The sequence below is a fragment of the Pocillopora verrucosa genome, chromosome 1, assembly GCF_036669915.1.
Source record: "Pocillopora verrucosa isolate sample1 chromosome 1, ASM3666991v2, whole genome shotgun sequence".
Taxonomy (NCBI): Eukaryota; Metazoa; Cnidaria; class Anthozoa; order Scleractinia; family Pocilloporidae; genus Pocillopora; species Pocillopora verrucosa.
Window position 1 is genome coordinate 13,352,452 of NC_089312.1, and position 20,597 is coordinate 13,373,048.

The window sequence follows — 20,597 nt, forward strand, 5'->3', positions numbered from 1 at the left end:
GCCTTGAAGGCTTCAACTCCATAAACGTGGAAACTAATTTAGGGGCCAAAAAATTTTCATGGACAATCTTAAAAAAATTTTTCTTTACTTAACCTTCAACATAGATTGTTTTGACCTCGCTAAACAGTTAAACACGTAGCTAAACTTGCGCAATGTTTTAGCGATTTAAATGAACATATGTTTTTTGCTATTGAAATTTCTTTAATTAAACTGACGGATTGATGGGATTTTACGTACGATATCTATTGAATATGATAAACATTTCCGGGCAGGAAGGAAGCACTTGTTCATATTAACGTACGAGAATTTACCCTTCTTAATTACATAAATAAAGTGTCTATAATCCAATATCTATGCGGTCGATAATTGATCGCTTAAATTTGAATATGCTTTTCTATTCGTTTAGCGCAACTTGACATGTGACCAGCTTGCGCGTACCAATAAATGCATAAATGGCAGTTCAATCCAGGTAAATTACACATTATCAAAAGACGAAAAACTAAGCGAGAGCAGAGTTAGAATTTGGTGAAAACCACTATCTCCAGGTAAGGGAGACCTATATTTATACAACTTCATTTTGTTTTTCTCCTATTCTTCTGTTTTGAAGTTTTGTTCCTCTTTTCACCACCATCATCAATTATAAAAATGAACACCCATGAAGAAGCTCAGTAATTTGCGTCATGGATGTGGGCGAATTTTGTTAAAGATTGTTTTACCATCAACCTAAACAGTAATACTACCTGATACTTAAATTCTCATTGATCTCAGTGAGACACTTGTTTTCAACCTCCCCGGTTAGTGTTTTTCGAATTATATACTGATTTCACAGTAGTCTAAATATGACTATGTGTGTGGGAACAAGATGTGCAAAGTTCAAACTTGACGAAGCTAAAAATATAAGCGAGTTGAGAAAAGTGCTGCTCCGTTAACTTCTGAGGTTTAATGCTGCCCTTCTGATCCTGAGCGCTTGAGCAGGGCTCTTTTTTTTCAATTTTTTTTTCCACGATATCGCCCCTCATATAGCCAGTAAGCATAGATAAAATACAAGAATCCTTAGAATGAAGCCAAATGCTTGTGATCTCCAAGTGAATCACTATAACGTAAGCTTAAGTTTCTTCGGAAAGGGAAAGACTGGATTTATTTTGATAGGATCCATTTCGATACAACTTCCTTTTCATGACTTGCTGACAGGACGTTCAATTATGCTTGTAATGGTCACGGACACCACGTTATATATCACCAGATGAAGTTAGAGAAGGCAATTGTTCATGCATAGCAATTTCGGCAAATTAATAAAATAAAAAATAACTGTTAACCTTAACCCAACCGTAACCTTATTAAAGTACAGCGTCAACCCAAATGATTTAAAACTTTTAACAAAATATGTCAACAGTTGGCGAGGGTGATTTCTAATTAATTGCATAATGAAGAGTTCATAATAGAAACTACTTTGTCTTATTTTCGAAACTCTTCTGCTGAAAATGCGACAACTTGAATTTTATGAATATCATCATGTAATTATTCTAATAAACAGGCTTGTGTTTTCTGAAATTTACCTTCGATGCTAATGAGAGGTTTTGATTGTGAAACATTTAATCACCTTCGATGCAGACGAGGAAATTTTAAGATTGACACTGACGTTTATGAACTCTAGACAACAACCCTGTTAAAATTCAAATTTGGCCAAACTTAAGATTAACACTTATCTAATTTATCAAAGTTGCGTTAACCAGATTGTTATCTGTGTAGACCCGCAGTAACTAGACGTGAACTTGAACTTCCTCAAATAATGCTTCATCATGTCCCTTGAAATGATACTTTTAGGTCAGTGAGTCTACGTGTAATTGGTAAGCAAACTGAAAACGGACTGAAAATAAACAAAATGTCCTTGTTCTCATGCGACGGAACTCATCATGTGCGACAGCTCTCGTAACATGCTTGCGGTTAGTGACAACATAACTTGCTGGGTTCCCTTCAGCTCGATCAATGAATTTACCGGTTCTTGGAGAGCCTGATAAACCTCTCTGAATTCCCAGAGGTTAAATCCCTTTTATATGAAAATATACACTATCTATCTCGGAGTATGGGAAGCGATAACCTTGAAGAAACATTCTGATCGGCTTGAGGTAGTTTGTGCTGGAAACTTGATTGATTCCATAGTTTCGTCATGATAAAATTTGAGGACAATTCAGGACTGTACGATTTACAACTTAAGTTAGTGGATTAGATGACTAATATTTCATCTTACATGAATACCTCTTCGTAAGAAGAGAAGTAGTTCAAGGCGGTCAGGTTCCATTTAACGCGTTAGCCACATGAATTGTTTACAAGCATTTTATTATCAAAAACCACCTGTGCGTCCAAAAAGAATTCTGAGCCAAAATAGGACCAAATAGAAGAGTCACCCCATGTTGCTACTTATTTGTTGCACTATATATTACTCTTATAGCTGCAAACCTCAGATGAGTAACTAAGTGCCTAAGAACCTATCGGCCTCGGTGCCAATTAACGCGCGAGTTATGGCGTGTTGTGTCTCAAGGATCTCCAATGGAGTCAATTTGCTTCTCACGCGATGGCCCATACTCACAAATTCCCGCTGAATGGCCACCTTAGTCGATTTCCTTACTTTTGTTAAAACTCTGCTGATTTAGTGCCCCAAACGTACTTTGCATCTAATTCAGGTCTTTTTGATTGTCCATGGTCAAAAATTGGCTCTCGGTAAATGTACTTTACTCCACGTAAAAGACGAACGGAGCCATGGAGATCTGAACTCGCATCACGTGTCCTAAGTGCATGCACAACCTTTTGTTTGTAAACATATCTTAAAATTTGTGTTAAAAATAGCAAATTGTCGCGTGGTACGATCCGCCGAAGTGTTACGTACCAAAAAACCGCGTGTGGTTGTTTTGATGGTGTACAGTTATAAAGGAAATAGCTCTCGTACCTGTCGGAATCAACAAGAGGTTATCTTTTAATCAATAAATTCGGTATTTGGGACCGGAAAGTATCAGGGCATCTTAGCGTTTACTTCTTTATATTCCCGCCAAAGTTAACAGTGGCGCGACACCCTTTGAAGTGTATCGGGACGTTGTCAATAGGCTTGGACTTAAACTTATACGCGATCATTTCTTAATTTGACTTCACGAACTCCTTTAAGCACAAATTTTCCACTGCTGGAAACCGTGAAATTTCTTTTAAAAAACGAGATTTAAGTAGCAATAGCCGTCTATATACATGGGATATCGAGATTTTTTGTCTACATCACTTTAAGCGTATTTAAGGCCAGGAAAATTCAGATGCTGATCGCCTAAATTTACTCTAGGTTTACACTCATTAACATTTTTTTAGCCTTTCCTCTCAATTTACTCGAGCTCCCCGCTTTCTCGACCTGAACTTTGTCTCCTTTGGCAGTTTAAGTTGCTAGAGTTTCTTTTTACGCTGAAAAAATTCAATCGCTGCGAATTACTTTCTGAAGCGTCCTTCTTAAGAAAAACTAGGTTCCCTCTCCTTGTTTCACGATGCATTCCTAATCATGGGCGAACAACTCATGCTTAAAGATGTATGTACAGTACTGAAGAAATAGTCGCAACGTTTTTTGACGCAACCACTTCGACTATGCCCAGTTTGTTTACATGTGGTTGGACCTTTTCAGGAAACGATGCGTGAGGGGAATTTATGAACGTGTTAAAAGTCATAGGAATGTTATACCACAACATAGCAGGTTAAAAAAGAGTTGCCTGCCTGCCTACCTGCCTTTGCATTGCCTACGTCATTGCATTCATTAACGCTTTCGGAGACCTTCAAATGCTAATTCATTTAATTTTCCCCAGAAGAATAAGCTTCAGCAAATTAATGAGCATGCCGGCCGGTGTATTCAGCAAGTAAGGCAAAGGCTAATAATCCAAGGGGATTAGATTGTTTTAACATTTAGTGAAAAAATATTTAGTAAACTGATTTTTTCTTCCGAGAAGGTATTGGCTCAAAACCACGAATGTTGCCAATATTTGTTAGTATCCTTTTTAAGAGGGGCCTGTGGGTTAAGTGATCGGGTTATTTTTTTTTTTATTATTTTTTTTTCGGTGAATGAAGAGAGATTTGGATAGGAAATACTGTTTAATTAAATTTTCAAACAAAAGGACTTAAGAAAGGAATTTTTGGATACCTTGGCACTTTTGTTCTTTGATTGTGTAACATAAAAAATTGCGGATTATGACAGAAGAGCTACATCCGAAACGATAATAATGACAGAGTACTGTATTGTTTATGGAGAGGAAAAGAAATTTAAGACAAAGAATTTTAAGTCTATATGAGACAGATATCATGTAGAGTTAAAGAGTTCCAAACTTTTTTTTTTATTCCCGCCGAACGAAATGTGGTAACAACCTTGTAATTAATGATTTTATTTTCCGTACACTTTTGTGGTAGTACCTCTTCACTTAAGTCGAAAGCTGTTCGGCCAGTATAAAACACAGTAAATTTGCTGTAAAAAGGTTTCCTGATTGATGGGACATCCTCCAACATACCATTTAATCATTCACTCTCTCAACCTTTGACTGTCAGGCCCCAGAACATGGCAGAATGTAAATATTTGGGTCTCAGCACGTTCATGAAAAGGTTCCGATGGAGACCAACACGCTTCATGAAATCCTGTGAATAAGCAAAGACTCATATTTTTAAACGAGATATTTTATTCGTAAATGTAAGTCCGTCGTTGTGTTTGATTACACGATGATATAACGAAGTTATAGCCGACAATAGTAACAATCTTAATTCTTATTTTCCTTTTTATCATTTCGTCTCTCGACTTTTGGTTCACTGTTTTCTTTCCCTCGCTTTCTTTTTTCCTCATGTTTCTTTTAGACGCATATCCTGTATACCCCATACGTAAATGAATCACACACAGTGAAAGATTTTCCTTTAATACGTTTTACGATAATTTCAAGCTATGCAGGCTGGAACAGTGTCAACGAACAAAGATCTTTTTCTTTTCAAATTTCGAAGTCCCAAGATGAAACTGATGGTTTGATCGGATTTCAACTATTTCCAATAACTCTCTTATGTACATACCACGTATGATAAAAAGTTCCGGCAAGGAAGGAAGTTCCTTTTCAAATCAAATCTGAATGACTCACACACACACTCACACACACAATTGGCTCGGGACGGTGACGTCGTGTAGCGGTACAAAGATTGTTTCAAAATGCGGCAAAGCTCAAGATAGTATAAAAAAATTTGCGATAGGAAAGTGAAAGAAAGCGATACGAGGCAAAGACTGGAAATCTAAAGCATTGATATTCTTTTACGTTTTTTTTTTTTTCTCGGTTTTTTGGTTTTCCTATTTGGCAAAATTTCTTTTTCGTTTGACGCCACACACAAGCAAACAAAGATAATTAATCCATCATCAATGGGAGAGTTTCCCGCCAGCAGAGATTTCCGGTGTAATTTGAGTGGTATGTAATTTTATACTTCACAACACAAGCATACTTATACTTACGATAATAACTGATTCGTCAAACTTGCAGAGACAACCGTGCCGATCACACGAGGAAAATAGAACCGACTGACAACACTGAAAGATGGAGTGTATATTTTATCAAGTGGCATTAATTTTATTGACGACGCTCCTAAGCGAATGCGACACAAGGCCACACACCTCAAGAAAATTGTTATCTAATGGACAACCTCCTTCATTTGAGGCAAGTATCATGATGTTTACTAGTCTTAAACAATGAATATTGAAAGAGGTCAGTAATCTGGTACTTATTGAGCGTAAGTTAGATGGCAATGGGTCATGCGCCCTTGACACTCGCCGTATCATCATTCTCTTATTTTACTGAACCGATCGTAGGACTTTGACAGCAGTTCACAAATTCGACAAATGGCCGAACGTACGTTAAAAAAACGCCCGCAGACAGTGAAGAGAATTTTAAGATCGTGGATCAGAAGAAAACCAGTTCCAAGGCAGCCTAAGACGGCAGCAAAAGATGCTCATCTGGCTAATCGCACCGCCTACTTGGCACAGATCAACAGCTTGCAGGTTCGAAATCGTCGCTATGCGCTATCAAGTTCCTCGTGGGGTCACAGAAATCTTATCTGGTATGCCAACGTACAACCCATGGCTGCAGCGGTTTTTACGGCGGCATTTAGGGTTTGGGCAGAAGTAAGTAGATTCACGTTCAAGCGGCAGTCTCACTTGGACAGTAACGTAGACATACAACTCAAGTTTCTCAAAAGTAAGTGACTTTGAAATCTACCTCAATAGCATGATTAGATGCAAGCTGAATTGTGCCACCTACCTACCGCTGCTGGCATTTTTCAATGACACTAATTTAGAAACAGCAATTAGTAGCGTCTCAGTGATGTGTATTCATTTATTTACATATATATATATATATTTTATTATTATTATTATTATTTGCTTGTTTTGCGTGCGTAGTTTATCTGATGAAAGACAGAAGAGTAAATTTTTTTCGTCCGTACCACTTTGTATATGTCTTGTACCCTTTTATCATCTTTTACATTCCTAGCGAATGAATATCAACACCAAGAGTTAATTATTCCGCCATTTCACAATATATTAAAAACTGACTGTGACTTTTTTAAGGAAATCTTTGCGTGCAAACAAGACTGGAGAAAACATGGAGAAAAACTGAGGGGGGTGGAAGATTCTTTATGGATGTTGGCTAGGGTTTTTTAAGGAAAACAAGAGAGCTTCAAAAATCTGTTTTCTTTTCAACTCCAGTTAAGCAACAGAGAATGAGAATTGATCGAAAAACGTCATTTGCGCTGAATTTTTAGGGATGTTTTATCAATTCTTGTCTTGGAAAAGTCCTCTCCGCCTTTTATCTTATTTGGGTTATTTTTCGCAACTTATCGTGTTACAATTTCCGCCTGAATTTCCGCTGTCGCCGGCTTTGACGGAGAGCCAGAGCTACTCTAGAATGCTAGGAATGTCATTATGTGATCACAATTTTAAATTGAAGTACTCTATTAAAACCCTGACTTCCCGTTGGGTGTCGGTAGTCGATAGAATATACAAAATGGCGGCTTTTTCTTCTCGTGGTGAAAAAGGAAGAGTGCTCCTTGTGCATACTTTTACTTTCACTAAAAACTATGTATAACCAGACACGGTTTTGCCAGACTCGCACCGTATACTGACTGCCCAAGTATAAACTGAACGGAGTTAAAATAACAGCAGTCGTTGTTTTGAATACGGCTGGGTACCGGAATAAAAGCATTAAAATGCACGCTTCAACCTCGAAAGGTATTGTGGGTAGTTTTCAGGTCACGTTGACCTCAGGATCTAAGGAAATCTGAGAAAAACGTTACCGTAAGGACGAGGCATTGCGGGTTGGAGGAATTTATTTTTTCATTTGACTTATTAAAACATTGATTACTAGATACCTAGATTACTTAACTCACGTAATATGCCAATCAATGCGAAGTTTTAACATTCCCCCGCGCCACCCACGGGCATATGGCCGTCATCCGTGGGGGGGTAGGGAATTTGAACCTTGCCTTGCTGGGGTGGGGAATTTAGACAAGAGGTGTTCAATGTCAGCGAAATAAGAATATGAAGGTGCGTAAGGTTAAAAGTTCACTTTCGCGAGCGAGTGGCTCAGAAGGAAAGGTCTGCAAGACCCAAGTCTTAAGGCTTGCACATTGTGTAGAAAGTCGCGGTCGTTGATTTTGCCATTCACAAAAAAAATTGGTTAGGGCATTTGACACAATTTCTGAGGGGGGGATGTTGGAATTTCGAATAAGAGCTATATTCCATAGAGAATGGTGTTCCGCTAATGCCTTGTATCATTTGTTAACCAAATTTCTTTTAAAAATCTGGTCTTAGATGGTCACAATGATCCGTATCCATTCGACGGCCCTGGCAACAGTTATGCGCATGCTTTCTATCCTCCTCATGGTGAGGTCCACTTTGACGCTGACGAGAAATGGGATATCCCTTATACCCACTGCGCAGCATTCTTTAACAAAACCATCTCACCCGTCCAACCTGGCTGTAAAAGTTTATTTCGTGCCGCAGTTCATGAGATAGGACATAGTCTGGGTTTGAAGCATTCTTCTGTTTCGACTTCCATTATGTATCCAACCATAAGCCTGGACACAACAGACGTGTGTCTCGATGATGACGATATCGCGGGTATTCAGCATCTTGCAGGTATTACTTTATACGTCCATTACTTACCATAAAATACATCGGTAGAATGTTATTCTTATGTTGCACCTTGTTGGTCTAATTTGTTAAACTCTGTACTCTATTTGTCTTCCCTAATATAAAATACAATGTGTGCTCATCGGTTTTATGGGTTTTAAACTGCTATCGGTTTCTTACACGTCGCCAAACAACGCCTAGAATAGATTGTTTTGAAACTTAGGTCAATTTTATTTTTCTATGCATTTTTGAGATTGGCGGCCATTATCTTCGTCATGTACGAGAGGCATTATTATGCGAAGAATAGATTCATGAGATAGAATACGTTTAATCTACTATTAGTCTCGTACTCAGTCCTTCCACGGTCAAACGGTAGAAAGTACATTTCAGTTACGCGGTAGGATCTAGGTGTGAGATTAACACACCATTTTAACCACGAATCAAGGCTACACAGGCTGTGATATCATCTTTACGTATACAACATATCTATTTTCGTTTCCTGCTTTATGGTGCGAATTGATTGTAGCAAACGAGTCACGCATGCCATGTTCTACAACTGTGTTTCGAGCATACAATGTACATAGCGCGTCTATATGACAGTAGTTAACGAAATGATGATGATGATAAAAATGGCGGCAACTATAAAAATGATAATGATGTCGAAAATTACAGTGCAGGAAGTATGAATACCAATGTCTTTAATTCTGTTCTGTCATGTCATAATTGGTCTAAGTTAAGCGTTACATTCTCTCTCTAAGGTAAATGTGTTCCCAGAGTGAAAAGTATTTTTAGCTGGCGTAAACATCAGAATGGTGTTTGGGCGACTTACGTCATGAAAGGAAAAAATTACTGGAAACTTGACGCAGAAACTACCGTTTCTATGCCAACCTATCCGCTGGGTATAGTCAATGGATGGGTTTCTTTCCCAATGGACCCCGATGAAGTTTTTGATTATAGCACTGGGGATGTCACGTACATTTTCAAAGGTTCAGAGTATTGGAAATACCACAATTATGGAGACGTGATGTACAGAGGCTATCCCCTAAGTATAGCCGGTAATTGGCCAGGGATACCAGACAATATCGATGCTGCCTTTTCTACTCTTAATCATTATACCTACTTTTTTAAAGGTAACAAAGTTTATAAATTTAATCAAGGATTAGATACTACAAGTGCAGGGTACCCGAAACTTACTTCAGAAGAATGGGACGGTGTTCCTAACGATCTAGATAGTGCTTTCGTCGATAGGAAAACGAATACGATCTACTTTTTTCATCAAGATTATTATTACGCGTGGAACACAACCGCACAAAGAACAAACTCAGGGGGCCTAATCGGTCATACTAAATTTTTTGAAATATGCGATATATAGATATAGTTTAACCCTGTTCCTCAGGGCTAGCAATTAATTTTCTCATGGCAAAAGATGTTAAAGAGTCCCTAATCCCTGTGTATAGTTGTAGATTACCTTTCAAGCGTTTGACAATAAGCAGCTAAATATTGAGTTTAGTATGCATTGCTTTGGTACTGAAAGTTGTTACAAATTTAAAATGTCCATAGTCTGTGTTAAAGGAGTCGAAACAACCGCAACGGCAGTAGTGGATACGAATATCATGGTTGAGAAAAAGGTTTCATGGGCAATCATTAAAGTTTTAATTTAAACATAATTCTAATTTCCCTCGACCTTATCCCAACGAAGTGGTCGTTTTGGTTGTTTAGACTTCTCTTAATTTCAAGTGATATATAATATTGTGACGACGCAACAATATCGTTGCGCATCGACGCTGTTTCTAACAAGTGTTTTCTAATACGCTGCAAGAAACATAGAGACACTTACGACAGTCAGTTTAACGACAAGAGGCTAATATTTCAAAAAACAGAACGCCTCGCTAAGGAATCGACCCTACTTGGCAAAAACTACATTGTCAAAATACCCGACGAACGCCGATCTTGCGTAAGAATTTTTTTAAATGACGATGGGCATTTTCAAGAACGTACGGAAAAGCCCTGATATGTGTCAATGATTATAAGGACTGTTTCATCAACTCAGGTATGTTAGTGTACATATCAAATGACGAGCACATTTCCCCATGACATGTGTGATATAGTGCATTTCATTTCAAATCATCTTGAGCTCGTCTCAAGCTTAGCTCGTGATGAGAGTGATCAAGATAATTTTGTTGCTGTTTAGAAACTGGAAATAAATATTTCTTTCAGAAAAAGTTGTTCCGTTTTCGTGAAACTCGACCCCTGCTATGTATATTTCCTTAAGGTTCCGTTTCGTTAGCCCCTCGGAGTGAATATTATCAAACTTCTCATAATATCACCCCTGAATCAAACATTAACGCCACAAGAAGAAATAATGAAAATTGAACTCGGTGGAGTGCAATTTGGTCAGAAAGTATACTCGAGGGCGAGTTTGATTTGAAACCAAAGGTATGATTTCGGATTTCAACTAGTTCAATTACCACTGTATTACATCCATTTTGATATTACAAAATTCAGTCGCTCAAATGCAGGAGTTTTTAGTCTACAAATATTTTACTGATCCAGTACTCAGCTGGTTTTTAAAAAGTTGCAAAAGCTGTCTTTCATTTTTCTGCAATTTGATTGGTTAAGCAAGCTCTTAAATCTGATTAGTTTTGTGTTTTAGCGAAGCTTTCTCATCAGCTGGGAAAAAGATGCGATTAAGAAAAAAAAGGTGCGAATCGTGTATGAATCGCGTGTATAAATCAGGTAAACTTTATTGTGACATAACCAAAATCTTCGAGCCCTTCCCCCCTTCGGTGATAAACTATGACCAGTCCGTTACGTTTTACAGTTTTCACTATTCAGGCATTTCTATTACTTCTGCCATTTACTTTATGAGGGCCTCGTTGAATAACACATCAGTGACGTTGGCTCCCTATCAAGATATCTTTATTATGACTTGTTTCAGAGCCACTTTATGTTGGAGGTCCCAAAGCGCAAATACTGTTAATCCCAATTTCATTGCTATTCATCAAGAACTAAAAAGCCAATGTTGACTATCGTTTTTGTTGATGTTTCAGGGCAACGAAAGGTTGGGATTTTTCTTATTTGAATCTGTTTACACAGAAATGCCTGTCAGTTGCACTGCAATGGCATTTTTACATCGTCCAGCAAACTAGTGTCAAAATGCCAAACGCTGAGTGGTCGAAACCATTCAGAGCCCCTTTAAATTACACATGATATGACGATAAGAGTAGCTGGTAGTTGTGAGTTTAATGGAATCAGTGTAGGATCGTTTAAGCAGCCCATAATAGTCTGTCTGTCACATGGTCCTCGTTGGTTTTGTGGTCAAACAATAGGGACAGTGTAAGTAGAATGAGACGAATGGATGATATCCAGCGGAAATTCCTCTGCCGTAGCATCATTTAGTTGGCATTCTCCCTCGTCATCCGCGTGCTGTGATTTATAATTGATTGATTTGCATGTTGGATTATTCATGCAAAGAAAAGCACAATGAATGGCGGATGACGTTAATTCTTCGTAAATCACATGATTAATGAGAGCATTCCACTCGTAGCTGATGAAGGATTGTTCCTTCTTTATTGCGCTCTTGTCTGTGGTGAAATGAAAAAAAGGTGTTTATAGGAAGTTGTGTGATGTCGTTTAGGGGTGTGATATCGCTTAATAAGATATGCATACTCTTTGGACTGAGGCCATGAGGGTCCTTTTCATTTCTACGGAAAAACCATATCTTGTAAGAAATAAGAGGAAAAGGTCTTTTCCACAAGAGGAAGGTATAAATTAAGAAGTATTCCTCTCCTCGAGTTTTAACCGGAATAACTAGTAAATCACTGCATTTTTTTCTATTCCTCCCATCAGCCAATTGCTCCATACTACATTAAGTTGAAACTTAGGCAGCCATCGTTTCTGTTAAATTGATTATTAGGGTTCGCGCCAGCCGTTAATTAGCAACTTCAAGTGTGCGTGCAACTAAAAATAACTACTAAATTTGACACAGCCCTTAGTGAAAGTCAGTAATATACAACCTTCCGAATTTGGATGGCGCTTGTGACTGACAGACAGCATGGTAATTAAATATAGGAATAAAATTAATGTAATTTGCAAACTATAATAATATTGTCTCAAACTTTGAACACCTGTTAAATTTTTGTTTGTTTGTTTGTTCATTGGCTTGAATCCTTTTCATTTTGTGACCAACATGAAATAACTGACGCAATAAGAGGGTGATTGATGTTTAAGTTTAAGGTAGTGAAAACTAAGTCATTAAACCAGGGGTTTACCGCAATGATTCAATTTACCCCCTCCCCCCCTAAAATTTGATGTTGTTTGTTAAAAACTGCCCCTATTTTCTAGGCGCTCCATTGATTAACCACTCTTTTTCTTATAACTGCACCTATTCTGTTTCAGCGATAGCATTATTCGCAACGGATGTAGAGCAATTTTGTCAATTCAACTACTCTCTGCTAGTCACAAATCAGCTCACCTTTCCCATCGAAGGGCTGGGCGTGTGTAAGTTTACACACATATTTATACCACATAATACACGGTGTGTCATTCCATTTTCCACGGGACGACGACCCATCCAGAATTACACAATCGCTCATGTTAAAGCCATCATTAGGTTCATTATCTTCCCAGTTCTCATATGTAACAGTGCTACCATCGCTCCAAACGAACACTCCTTCAGTTTTGTTGTCGTTAAGACCAATGAAAACGTTTTTGCCTCCGGCCAAAGTTCGCACAACTTCGTTTTCTTCTGGGCTATGAATTGACACCAGATTTGCTTGGTCCTTTTTACAAGCAGCAGAAGCGTCTGAGAAAGAGGCTTGGGAAGGAACAAACTTAAAGCAAGCTTTATTCCATTCTTTCCATCCCAAGTGACACTGAGCTGCCTTAGAACACCAAAAGAATCCACACACTAAAAAAGAAAAAAAAGAAAAAGAACGAAAAAAAAAGGTATTATGACTCCATGTGTCGTCGGCTATAGACTACAATAAGTTCTTGTTTTTTAGTGAAATCCGTCGCGCGGGTCACAAAAGAAATCAGTCAAAAAAAAAAAAATGTCAGTGCGCAGTGCAGAACTCTGGGAGTGAGGCACAAGGCACTAACATCATTTGTTTGTTTGTTTGTATTTTTCACTGATTTGTTTTCACTTGTACGACAGACTTCACAGAAAAAGAGGTTGCTCGTAGTCGACGTCAGTTATGCGAAAGTTTAATACTCATTACCTTGTTCTGAAATGGTGCGAAAATAGAGGCAAGGTCTACAATATGGGAAATAATTGTGGGAAATTGTAGCAAATGCTGTTGGAAAGTGCTCAATACACATGAGTGTAGAGCGAAATACAGTTCAAAATGACTAAAATGAAACAGGCATGATTCCCTGTAACTCTGAGTTTTGTGCTTACACACTCGTCCGACAGATTTAATGAAAAACATTCTTGTAGGCTAATTTATATAAACAAAGAAAGGTAGCTGCTGATTACAATAGGTTGTTGTTATATAATAGGTGAGAAAAACTTACTGAATAAAAGATCTGAACTTATATCCGAATGCCGTCACGAAAACAAGTTTTATCTAAAGAACATCTGACGCTTTCCCGCTACAATAGACTTTTGTCAATATATTTACACCTACTGCCTCATTGTCCTTCATTGATACATCCACACCCATTGTAATTTTCGCTTTTTCTCACCTACTATATAACAACAACCTATTGTAATCGGCAGCTACCTTTTATATATAGATATAAATTAACCTACGAGAATGTTTTTCATTAAATCTGTTTGAAGAGTGCGTAAGCACGAAACCCAGAGTTACAGGGAATCATGCGTGTTTCATTTTAGTCATTTTGAACAATATGGGAAATATATATTTTTAGAACACTTCAACGGCAGTGCCGGTCATTTTGAAGAAAACGAACCGTAAAATATTTTCTGTAATCTAAAAATCATTTTAAATTATCAAGGTTACCCTTCCGACGACACGATTTTATCTAATTTCCTGAAATATTTATGGTGTGTAATGAAATCAATAAAAATGGCTAAGGCAACTTAAACTATATGAGAAATTTGCATTCAAAGACATTTTCCGCTCTTTTCACCGTCGTGTTTTATAGGGTCGAACTGTTTTAACTGTTTTTGGATCTAACTCATTTACGCCAACACTGAAAAAATCAGTAATGTCGTGGTTCTGATCAAGGTACACTTTCAGGTTGGAATTCCGCATCACTGAATTATTTCAAAATATAGCTAAATTTCCAATGCGTATTTGTTAAATAAAAATCGGAATTTCCAATTTCTGTAACAGGTGAAAGCTTTTTATAGAAACAATTTAATATGTCCGGTCAAATAAAAGAGAAAAAAACCATTTGAAGGTAACAATCGTCACCTTTCGGGATCTTTAAAACCTAAGAACGATCCAAATGTGTCATTGCCGGCTGTGTAATTACACTGAATGGATCCATAACACTAAATCTGTAACTCATTTACTTTTATGTTCATTACATTTTTAAAATCAAAACCTTTGAAAAACCATCAAGGCCTGTAGAGTAATTAAGAGCCGTATGAAACAGGAATATACCCTGGCAGAAAAGGAGGCACCGACATCGAGTAAAAAGGTCTTGTTTTTATATAAGTGCTCTAAGTTTGCGAAACTTAAGTTTTAATGCCTGCCACAACAAAACATAACAAAAAATAAACAACATCAACAACAAACGATCTCGGAATCAATTTTCAATTCTTTAACTCAGGTTTAACATCCTCGTTTGAAAGCTAAATTTCATTAAGAAGTCCGGTATAACTATTTCCTGATTAAGATCTGCATTCGGGTGATTGCAGGTAGACATTACCAAAGGAAAAAGACAGTAACATATTTCGCCTTACGAAGGCGAGTCAACTAATGCTATCTCACTTCAGCTTCAAAGCCAGCGGTAACTCATCGGTTCTTGATAAAAAAAAAATTATTTCAAAGTTTCACATATACATCGTTCGGTTGTTAGAAAAACGTTTTCAGTCTCTCATAGCTTCGTTTGGGAGTTTTCGGCAAATGTTTAGCTAAGAAAACTTGACATCTGCAAATTTGTAGCATCTGTCATTAAGTGTGCTTTTCTTGAATTTCCTCTGCGTTTGCCGCCATCATTTAATTTTTTTCACCAAAAAACCCACCATTACATGTTCGATGTTTTGATACGCCCTACTTGTCCCCCGTGAACCTGAAATCGACTTTGCTTGTTGCAATGTGTACAGCTTCCGTGAAAACAGTGAAATGAAAGCATTGCTCTTCCCTTAAGGATTTTTGCAGCTTTTCATAGCCGTGTAATTGTTTTTCTCTAAGGTCAATTTTTTCGTATGACCCGATTCACTTAAAAGCATTTCTTAACTCGCAACGTTCGAGATTGGATAGCAAGCGGAGAATGTTTAAAAGTGGAATAAAATTCAAAATGCCATAGAAAAGAGCCTTACTTGTAAACGCAACACCAACTGCTGCAATCCATCTTTGTCGGTTCATGCTTCTTTGGAAATGACAGTTAAAAACTTACTACCCTATTTCAAGTTAAAAAATATTACCTCTCCTATGATTTGACTTTGAAATTTATTCACAAAGGCGCCGCTCATGTTCGATGAAATGTCCAAGTAGATTCCGAAGTATCCGCCGTCAGGAACATTTACAGCATCAAAATTAAAAACACTTAAAATCGGTGACGTCAATGACAACACTTCTGGTTCCTTTCGCATTATCTCATTGTGTTCCAATTTAAGATCTTCCAAGGGATTAGAAATCGGAAAATGCTCCTTTTTTCCAGGTAAAATTTCTTTGTATTGTAAACTACCACAGAAGCATATTTGATGTGGATGAAAAGTGAACCAGATGTGATAAAAGGTAAATTGTTATCACTTTTTTGGACATTTGTGGTGCATTTTGCGATATTAGAGCCCGATGAAATAAACCAATGAAAAGCGAGAATGAAACATCGTTCGATTTAGGCAGATAATAAATGTCACAAATCCATTCATTTCGACCACTCATGGAATCATTTGGAAATAATGTGCTTAGAATCAAAGGAACGTTGACAGAGAGTTTGCATTTCTTTGCAAGATAAATTCATGACGGAGAGAAAACTAAAAACAAAAGTTTTGAAGGGGGTCCAAATCTGCGAGAGGTGGTCCACATCCGCTAGTGGATATGGAACGGAGTTCTAAATGAGCGGGGGTCTAAATCCGCTGAGACACTGGTAGCAGAGACCCCTCTGAAAGGAAGACGCATTTGACAGGAGTTGCCTGCTTTACCGTGGGAGATCTGGGTAGAAGACATACCTGTGTGGAAAAGTATGTGGAAAAGTGGAAAACATATGGAAAACATACTAAGATGACTCAGCTGACCAGTTATACCGATTTCTCATAAATAATGATGGCGACGAAATTTGGCTGGAAGAGAAAACTGCCTCAAAATTTAGTTGAGAAAAGGGCTGCTGTATTCGATGAAACCAACGAAAATTCAGCTGATGGCGTAGAGGAACCATTTGAATTGGACTGGCGAGTCCTTTTAGTGAAAAAAGGTGTGAAAAGCATCGAAGATAGCGTCACGAAAAGCAAGCGGCTAGAAGAAGAAGGAGTTTCTCTCGCAGAGCAACAGAGGTGGTACTTTTAGAAATTGTTATTACTTTGATTAGTTATATCTAAAATAGAATAGTTTCTTCCCGTGGAGTAGCGTGTATATCACTTCATAGGCTCAGCACCTCTCTGCGTACTTGGGCCTCCTCTAAATTGCTGTAAATGTTTTATTGCCTTGGAGCTTTTGCTTGCTTCTTCCTAACCCTTTAAACCCAAAGAGTGACCATTATCCAATTTCTCCTATAGTAATACTACTGAATTATTCATTCAGATCATGAGGATAAAGGCAATGATTGCCAACCAAAGAAGCTTTGATTGTTGAATGAATTCTCGTAGTCAGTACCGAAAGACGTGTATAGAGATGAGTACGGAGAATATGGATACTGATATTAGGCTATGACGGGTTTAAAGGTTCTTACTTAATCTTATTTGTCCTTAACTTTGATATTTATGCATCTTTATTTTCAATTGATGCTGTGACAGGTACTGGGAAGCACTTGGAAAATGGAACGAAGCGGTATTGTTGACTCCAAACAATGCAAAGCTTTATGAAATGAAATCACAGGTAATGGTACTTTTCTCCTCTCACCCTAGAATTTAAAAATTCCAGGGCTTAGGCTAGGATTTTAAGCCTTGGCTTATCTGTCATATGAGTTGTTATTTATATTAGCTTTTTTTTTTCATGTGTAATATAGGTATTACTAGAACTACATGAGTTATTCCCTGCTATACAAGCAGCAGAAAAAGCAGTTTCTTTGAACCCTTGTTGGTATGTAGCCTATCAAACTCTTGGTCGTGCGCAGATGGGGTATGGTGATGTTGAGATGGTAGGTACCAAGGGTATCCCATTTTATTATATAGATACTGATGAAAAACCAGGATTTTTCCTTTCACTGAAGAATCATGTCTTCATCGCATGCAGTGAAGATACTATTTTATCTTTCATGTGTGAGGATATTGGTGTTGCTATGGTTACTAACATGATAAGTCAATTACAAGAGAGCTTCCTGCTCAGGCGTGCAGCCAGTTCTTTTGACATTTCATCAGTGTTAATAAAATAAACAGAACATTACATGGCCGCTTGGGAATATGGATTTTATCTTCTTGTGCTGTGAGAGATACTTTCAGCATTCAAAGATAAAATTTGTACCCCTGTGCAGCCATGTAATATCCTCTACTTTTTGCTAAATCTGCTAAATATGTCAATTGATTGTTGTATATAAACATTATCAAGAAATTGATAAATAAATTAATAGTAAACCATTTAGATAGCTTGTAAAGTGGTAGCCAGTGTCTCAATTCAAAGCTCTCCATAATTTATCACAGAAAATCTGGGAGGAGTGTCTCTATGGGACAAAGCTAGGTATTTGGAATGCTGGGAATTTATTCTGGTGATCCTGAATCAACTCTGCCTAACCCTTTTTTTATTAGAACATAGAGCAATAATCACGCTAATCTGACCCTACATGTTTGAAGACAGATCCCTAGACACTTGACCACAAATTCTTAAGAAAACTCTTTACCAATTTTTTTATGAAATGTTATTGCATACAAGAATTTTGACTTGGTTGTTGAGAAATCTTTTTTGAGGAAATACTGGTAGATGTTCCTAGCTTTTAATTTTCCAGAACATTATCAACATGACATCTAAATCACTATGTCTTTTGACATGTGATGTCTGCAATGGTATTCAGAGGAAGTTTCTTATACTTTCAGTAAAACTGCTAGGTAAGTTAAGCAGTTTGGCAATGTATCTCAATTTTCTTACTTTTAAGACCAGATTTGTATAGAAAGCTCAACATTTCTAAATGTTTTGGCTCAAAACAATGTTATAAACAAATTTATAACTGACAATATTTCATGTGAGTAAAACAAAATATTTGAAATGCTTTGTTCCATAGGGGGTGAAAAGCTTCTCAAAGGCTATTCTGTTACAACCTGATGAATCAGAGGTAAGGAAATAATTGATCTTATTTTCTCTCTCAGTTATTATGTGCATGATCATTGGTCAATTTAATGGGAAGCATTTCACTGTACAGCAAACTAAATTCAAAAATTTATTTTGAGCAATTGAAATCCTCCCCCTCTGCTTGAACCAAGAGATGCAATGACTATCTTACTAACCTCGTTTCTCAGCTTGCTTTTTCTGTGCCGTTTTATGGCCAACAATAACTTAAAGTATGCACCTCAAATTTGGTTAGTAAGAGGTATAAAGTGTTTGATGGGGCATTTTTCACAATATTAGATAGATGCACATTTCCTTATTTGCATCAATGCATTTTGTTACCCTGCTTAATTATAAATTCTTTTGGAGATGTGGTCAGAGGATTTGCACTGGGCCTGGAAACTGAGAGAACAGAAAAGGAAACAAGATGAGATCAAGAATAGTACAAATCCTTCTGTCCTAGAAAGCAAAGAACTCTTCGAGCTATATGCCACAGACTTGGGACAGGAAATAGAGATGGAACAGACACCACTGAATTTAATAACCAAGGAAAAGTGAAATATTAATATAGAAAGAATGTATGTGGAGAAAAAATATTTGTGGTCAGGCAGTGAATATCTATTGACCTGCCAATCAGTAGCTCATAGAATGCAAAATGTCCTGGATGGTCGTTCCTGTAACTGATCAGTAGCCTTTTCAGTGTCACTCAAAACTTGTTTGGATGTAATGCACATCACCTTTGGGAGTCAAGTTACTTATAGTCATCAGTTGTGATAAGGAATGTACAGTGATAGTTTGAGGCCATGGAGCTGAATGGTTATAAAAAACATCAGGTTTACTTGCTATATTTCTTTAGCATTTAGGACCTGAAAGTGGATAACTTTTGAAAGCACTTAAATAATTTTTAACTGAAAGAACAGTGTAAAATTCCTATTCATTTATGCAGTCACAGTGTGAGCACCAAAACATAAGAAAGCCTTGGTTAACTCTTTGTTCTTCACAATGATAAGATTCTACTTTAAATATTCCTCCCACATATTTTTCTGCTTCAAATCAGTGAAATTGAACTTGTTCATTCTTAGAGAGATTTCCAATCTGTAACACTTTTTGGATATTTTGTTTGTCTAAGCCAGGATAGCATTACTGAACATTTCCTTTTTCAGAAAAATCCTGGGTAGCCTTTTCTTCACTAGGTAAGGTAAAGTAACCCCTAAGCGATTTACAAAAATAGTTTATGGCGGTCAGCTGACTAGGTCTTGAAATAACTAGTTTAATTTATAAATGGCATGGGCAATATTAGTGTCAAAAGTAAATACAAATTAGTGTTTTCCTTAACATGCTATCTATTACAGCTTACAGAAAAATCCAAACTAAACCAAGACTGAACTTGCTCAGTCCTTTATCCCCAAAGAGCAACTGGCTTCTAATTTCTCCTTGTAGTATCACTATTGAATCAAATATAAAGGGCATGAGAATAAAGAGAATGATCACCAATTTAAGCTCCCGATTGTCAAACTATTTCTCTTAGTCAGTACCATAGGAAATGTTTTGGCAACAGAATGGAGAATATCAATATTCATGTTAGAGTGCAAAGACTTAAAAGAGAAGTATACCCTAGAAACCAATTTATTTCCTTCAATGCCATGTTAGGGTTTATCTTTCGCAAATCCCTTTTGGCAAAGTTTGAGGATCGCTGAGAGTATCAACTTGTTAGAAAGTCTTCAAGTGTGCTAACAGTTTAAGACAACAGTAAGGCATCTCAACAGTGCAGAGATCAAACTGTTGCAGCTGTACTCATCACAAAAAATTAATCAGATTCACAGCTAGGTTGCTAAGCAAGAGTCAAAATGGTGCTTTCAGGGATCAATTTTCAACCGGATTTA

General features: G+C 37.3%; 3 protein-coding genes across 3 annotated transcripts; 2 read left to right on the forward strand and 1 right to left on the reverse strand.

The window, feature by feature from the left end:
- Positions 1 to 479: 479 nt before the first annotated feature.
- Positions 480 to 10,379, forward strand: LOC131786331 (interstitial collagenase-like). Its single transcript, XM_059103373.2, has 5 exons — positions 480 to 545; positions 5,523 to 5,696; positions 5,849 to 6,233; positions 7,847 to 8,173; positions 8,926 to 10,379. The coding sequence occupies exons 2-5, from the start codon at positions 5,577 to 5,579 to the stop codon at positions 9,537 to 9,539; spliced, it is 1,446 nt and encodes a 481-aa protein (XP_058959356.2). The 5' UTR covers positions 480 to 545; positions 5,523 to 5,576; the 3' UTR covers positions 9,540 to 10,379.
- A 516-nt stretch (positions 10,380 to 10,895) lies between these two features.
- On the reverse strand, positions 10,896 to 15,960 carry LOC131786332 (C-type lectin 1). The gene is made up of 3 exons (XM_059103374.2): positions 15,621 to 15,960; positions 12,642 to 13,076; positions 10,896 to 11,751 (listed from the first exon to the last, which is right to left on the reverse strand). The coding sequence occupies exons 1-3, from the start codon at positions 15,664 to 15,666 to the stop codon at positions 11,486 to 11,488; spliced, it is 747 nt and encodes a 248-aa protein (XP_058959357.2). The 5' UTR covers positions 15,667 to 15,960; the 3' UTR covers positions 10,896 to 11,485.
- Positions 15,961 to 16,553: 593 nt separating this feature from the next.
- On the forward strand, positions 16,554 to 19,557 carry LOC131786333 (tetratricopeptide repeat protein 33). Its single transcript, XM_059103375.2, has 5 exons — positions 16,554 to 16,793; positions 17,253 to 17,334; positions 17,465 to 17,596; positions 18,671 to 18,721; positions 19,084 to 19,557. Exons 1-5 carry the CDS (start codon positions 16,564 to 16,566, stop codon positions 19,270 to 19,272), a joined length of 684 nt encoding a protein of 227 aa, XP_058959358.2. The 5' UTR covers positions 16,554 to 16,563; the 3' UTR covers positions 19,273 to 19,557.
- The last annotated feature ends 1,040 nt before the right edge of the window (positions 19,558 to 20,597 follow it).

Bases quoted from the DNA above. Each gene is read 5' to 3' on its own strand.
- LOC131786331 (XM_059103373.2), top strand. From the start codon at position 5,577: ATGGAGTGTATATTTTATCAAGTGGCATTAATTTTATTGACGACGCTC. The intron at 5,697-5,848 runs GCAAGTATCATG...AACCGATCGTAG, and splicing joins GACAACCTCCTTCATTTGAG to GACTTTGACAGCAGTTCACA. The intron at 6,234-7,846 runs GTAAGTGACTTT...ATCTGGTCTTAG, and splicing joins ACAACTCAAGTTTCTCAAAA to ATGGTCACAATGATCCGTAT.
- LOC131786332 (XM_059103374.2), bottom strand. From the start codon at position 15,666: ATGAACCGACAAAGATGGATTGCAGCAGTTGGTGTTGCGTTTACAA. The intron at 13,077-15,620 runs GTAAGGCTCTTT...TTTCTTTTTTAG, and splicing joins AGTTGGTGTTGCGTTTACAA to TGTGTGGATTCTTTTGGTGT. The intron at 11,752-12,641 runs GTGAGCTGATTT...ATTTCACCACAG, and splicing joins CCAGCCCTTCGATGGGAAAG to ACAAGAGCGCAATAAAGAAG.
- LOC131786333 (XM_059103375.2), top strand. From the start codon at position 16,564: ATGATGGCGACGAAATTTGGCTGGAAGAGAAAACTGCCTCAAAATTTA. The intron at 17,335-17,464 runs GTAATGGTACTT...TGTGTAATATAG, and splicing joins TTTATGAAATGAAATCACAG to GTATTACTAGAACTACATGA. The intron at 18,722-19,083 runs GTAAGGAAATAA...ATTCTTTTGGAG, and splicing joins TACAACCTGATGAATCAGAG to ATGTGGTCAGAGGATTTGCA.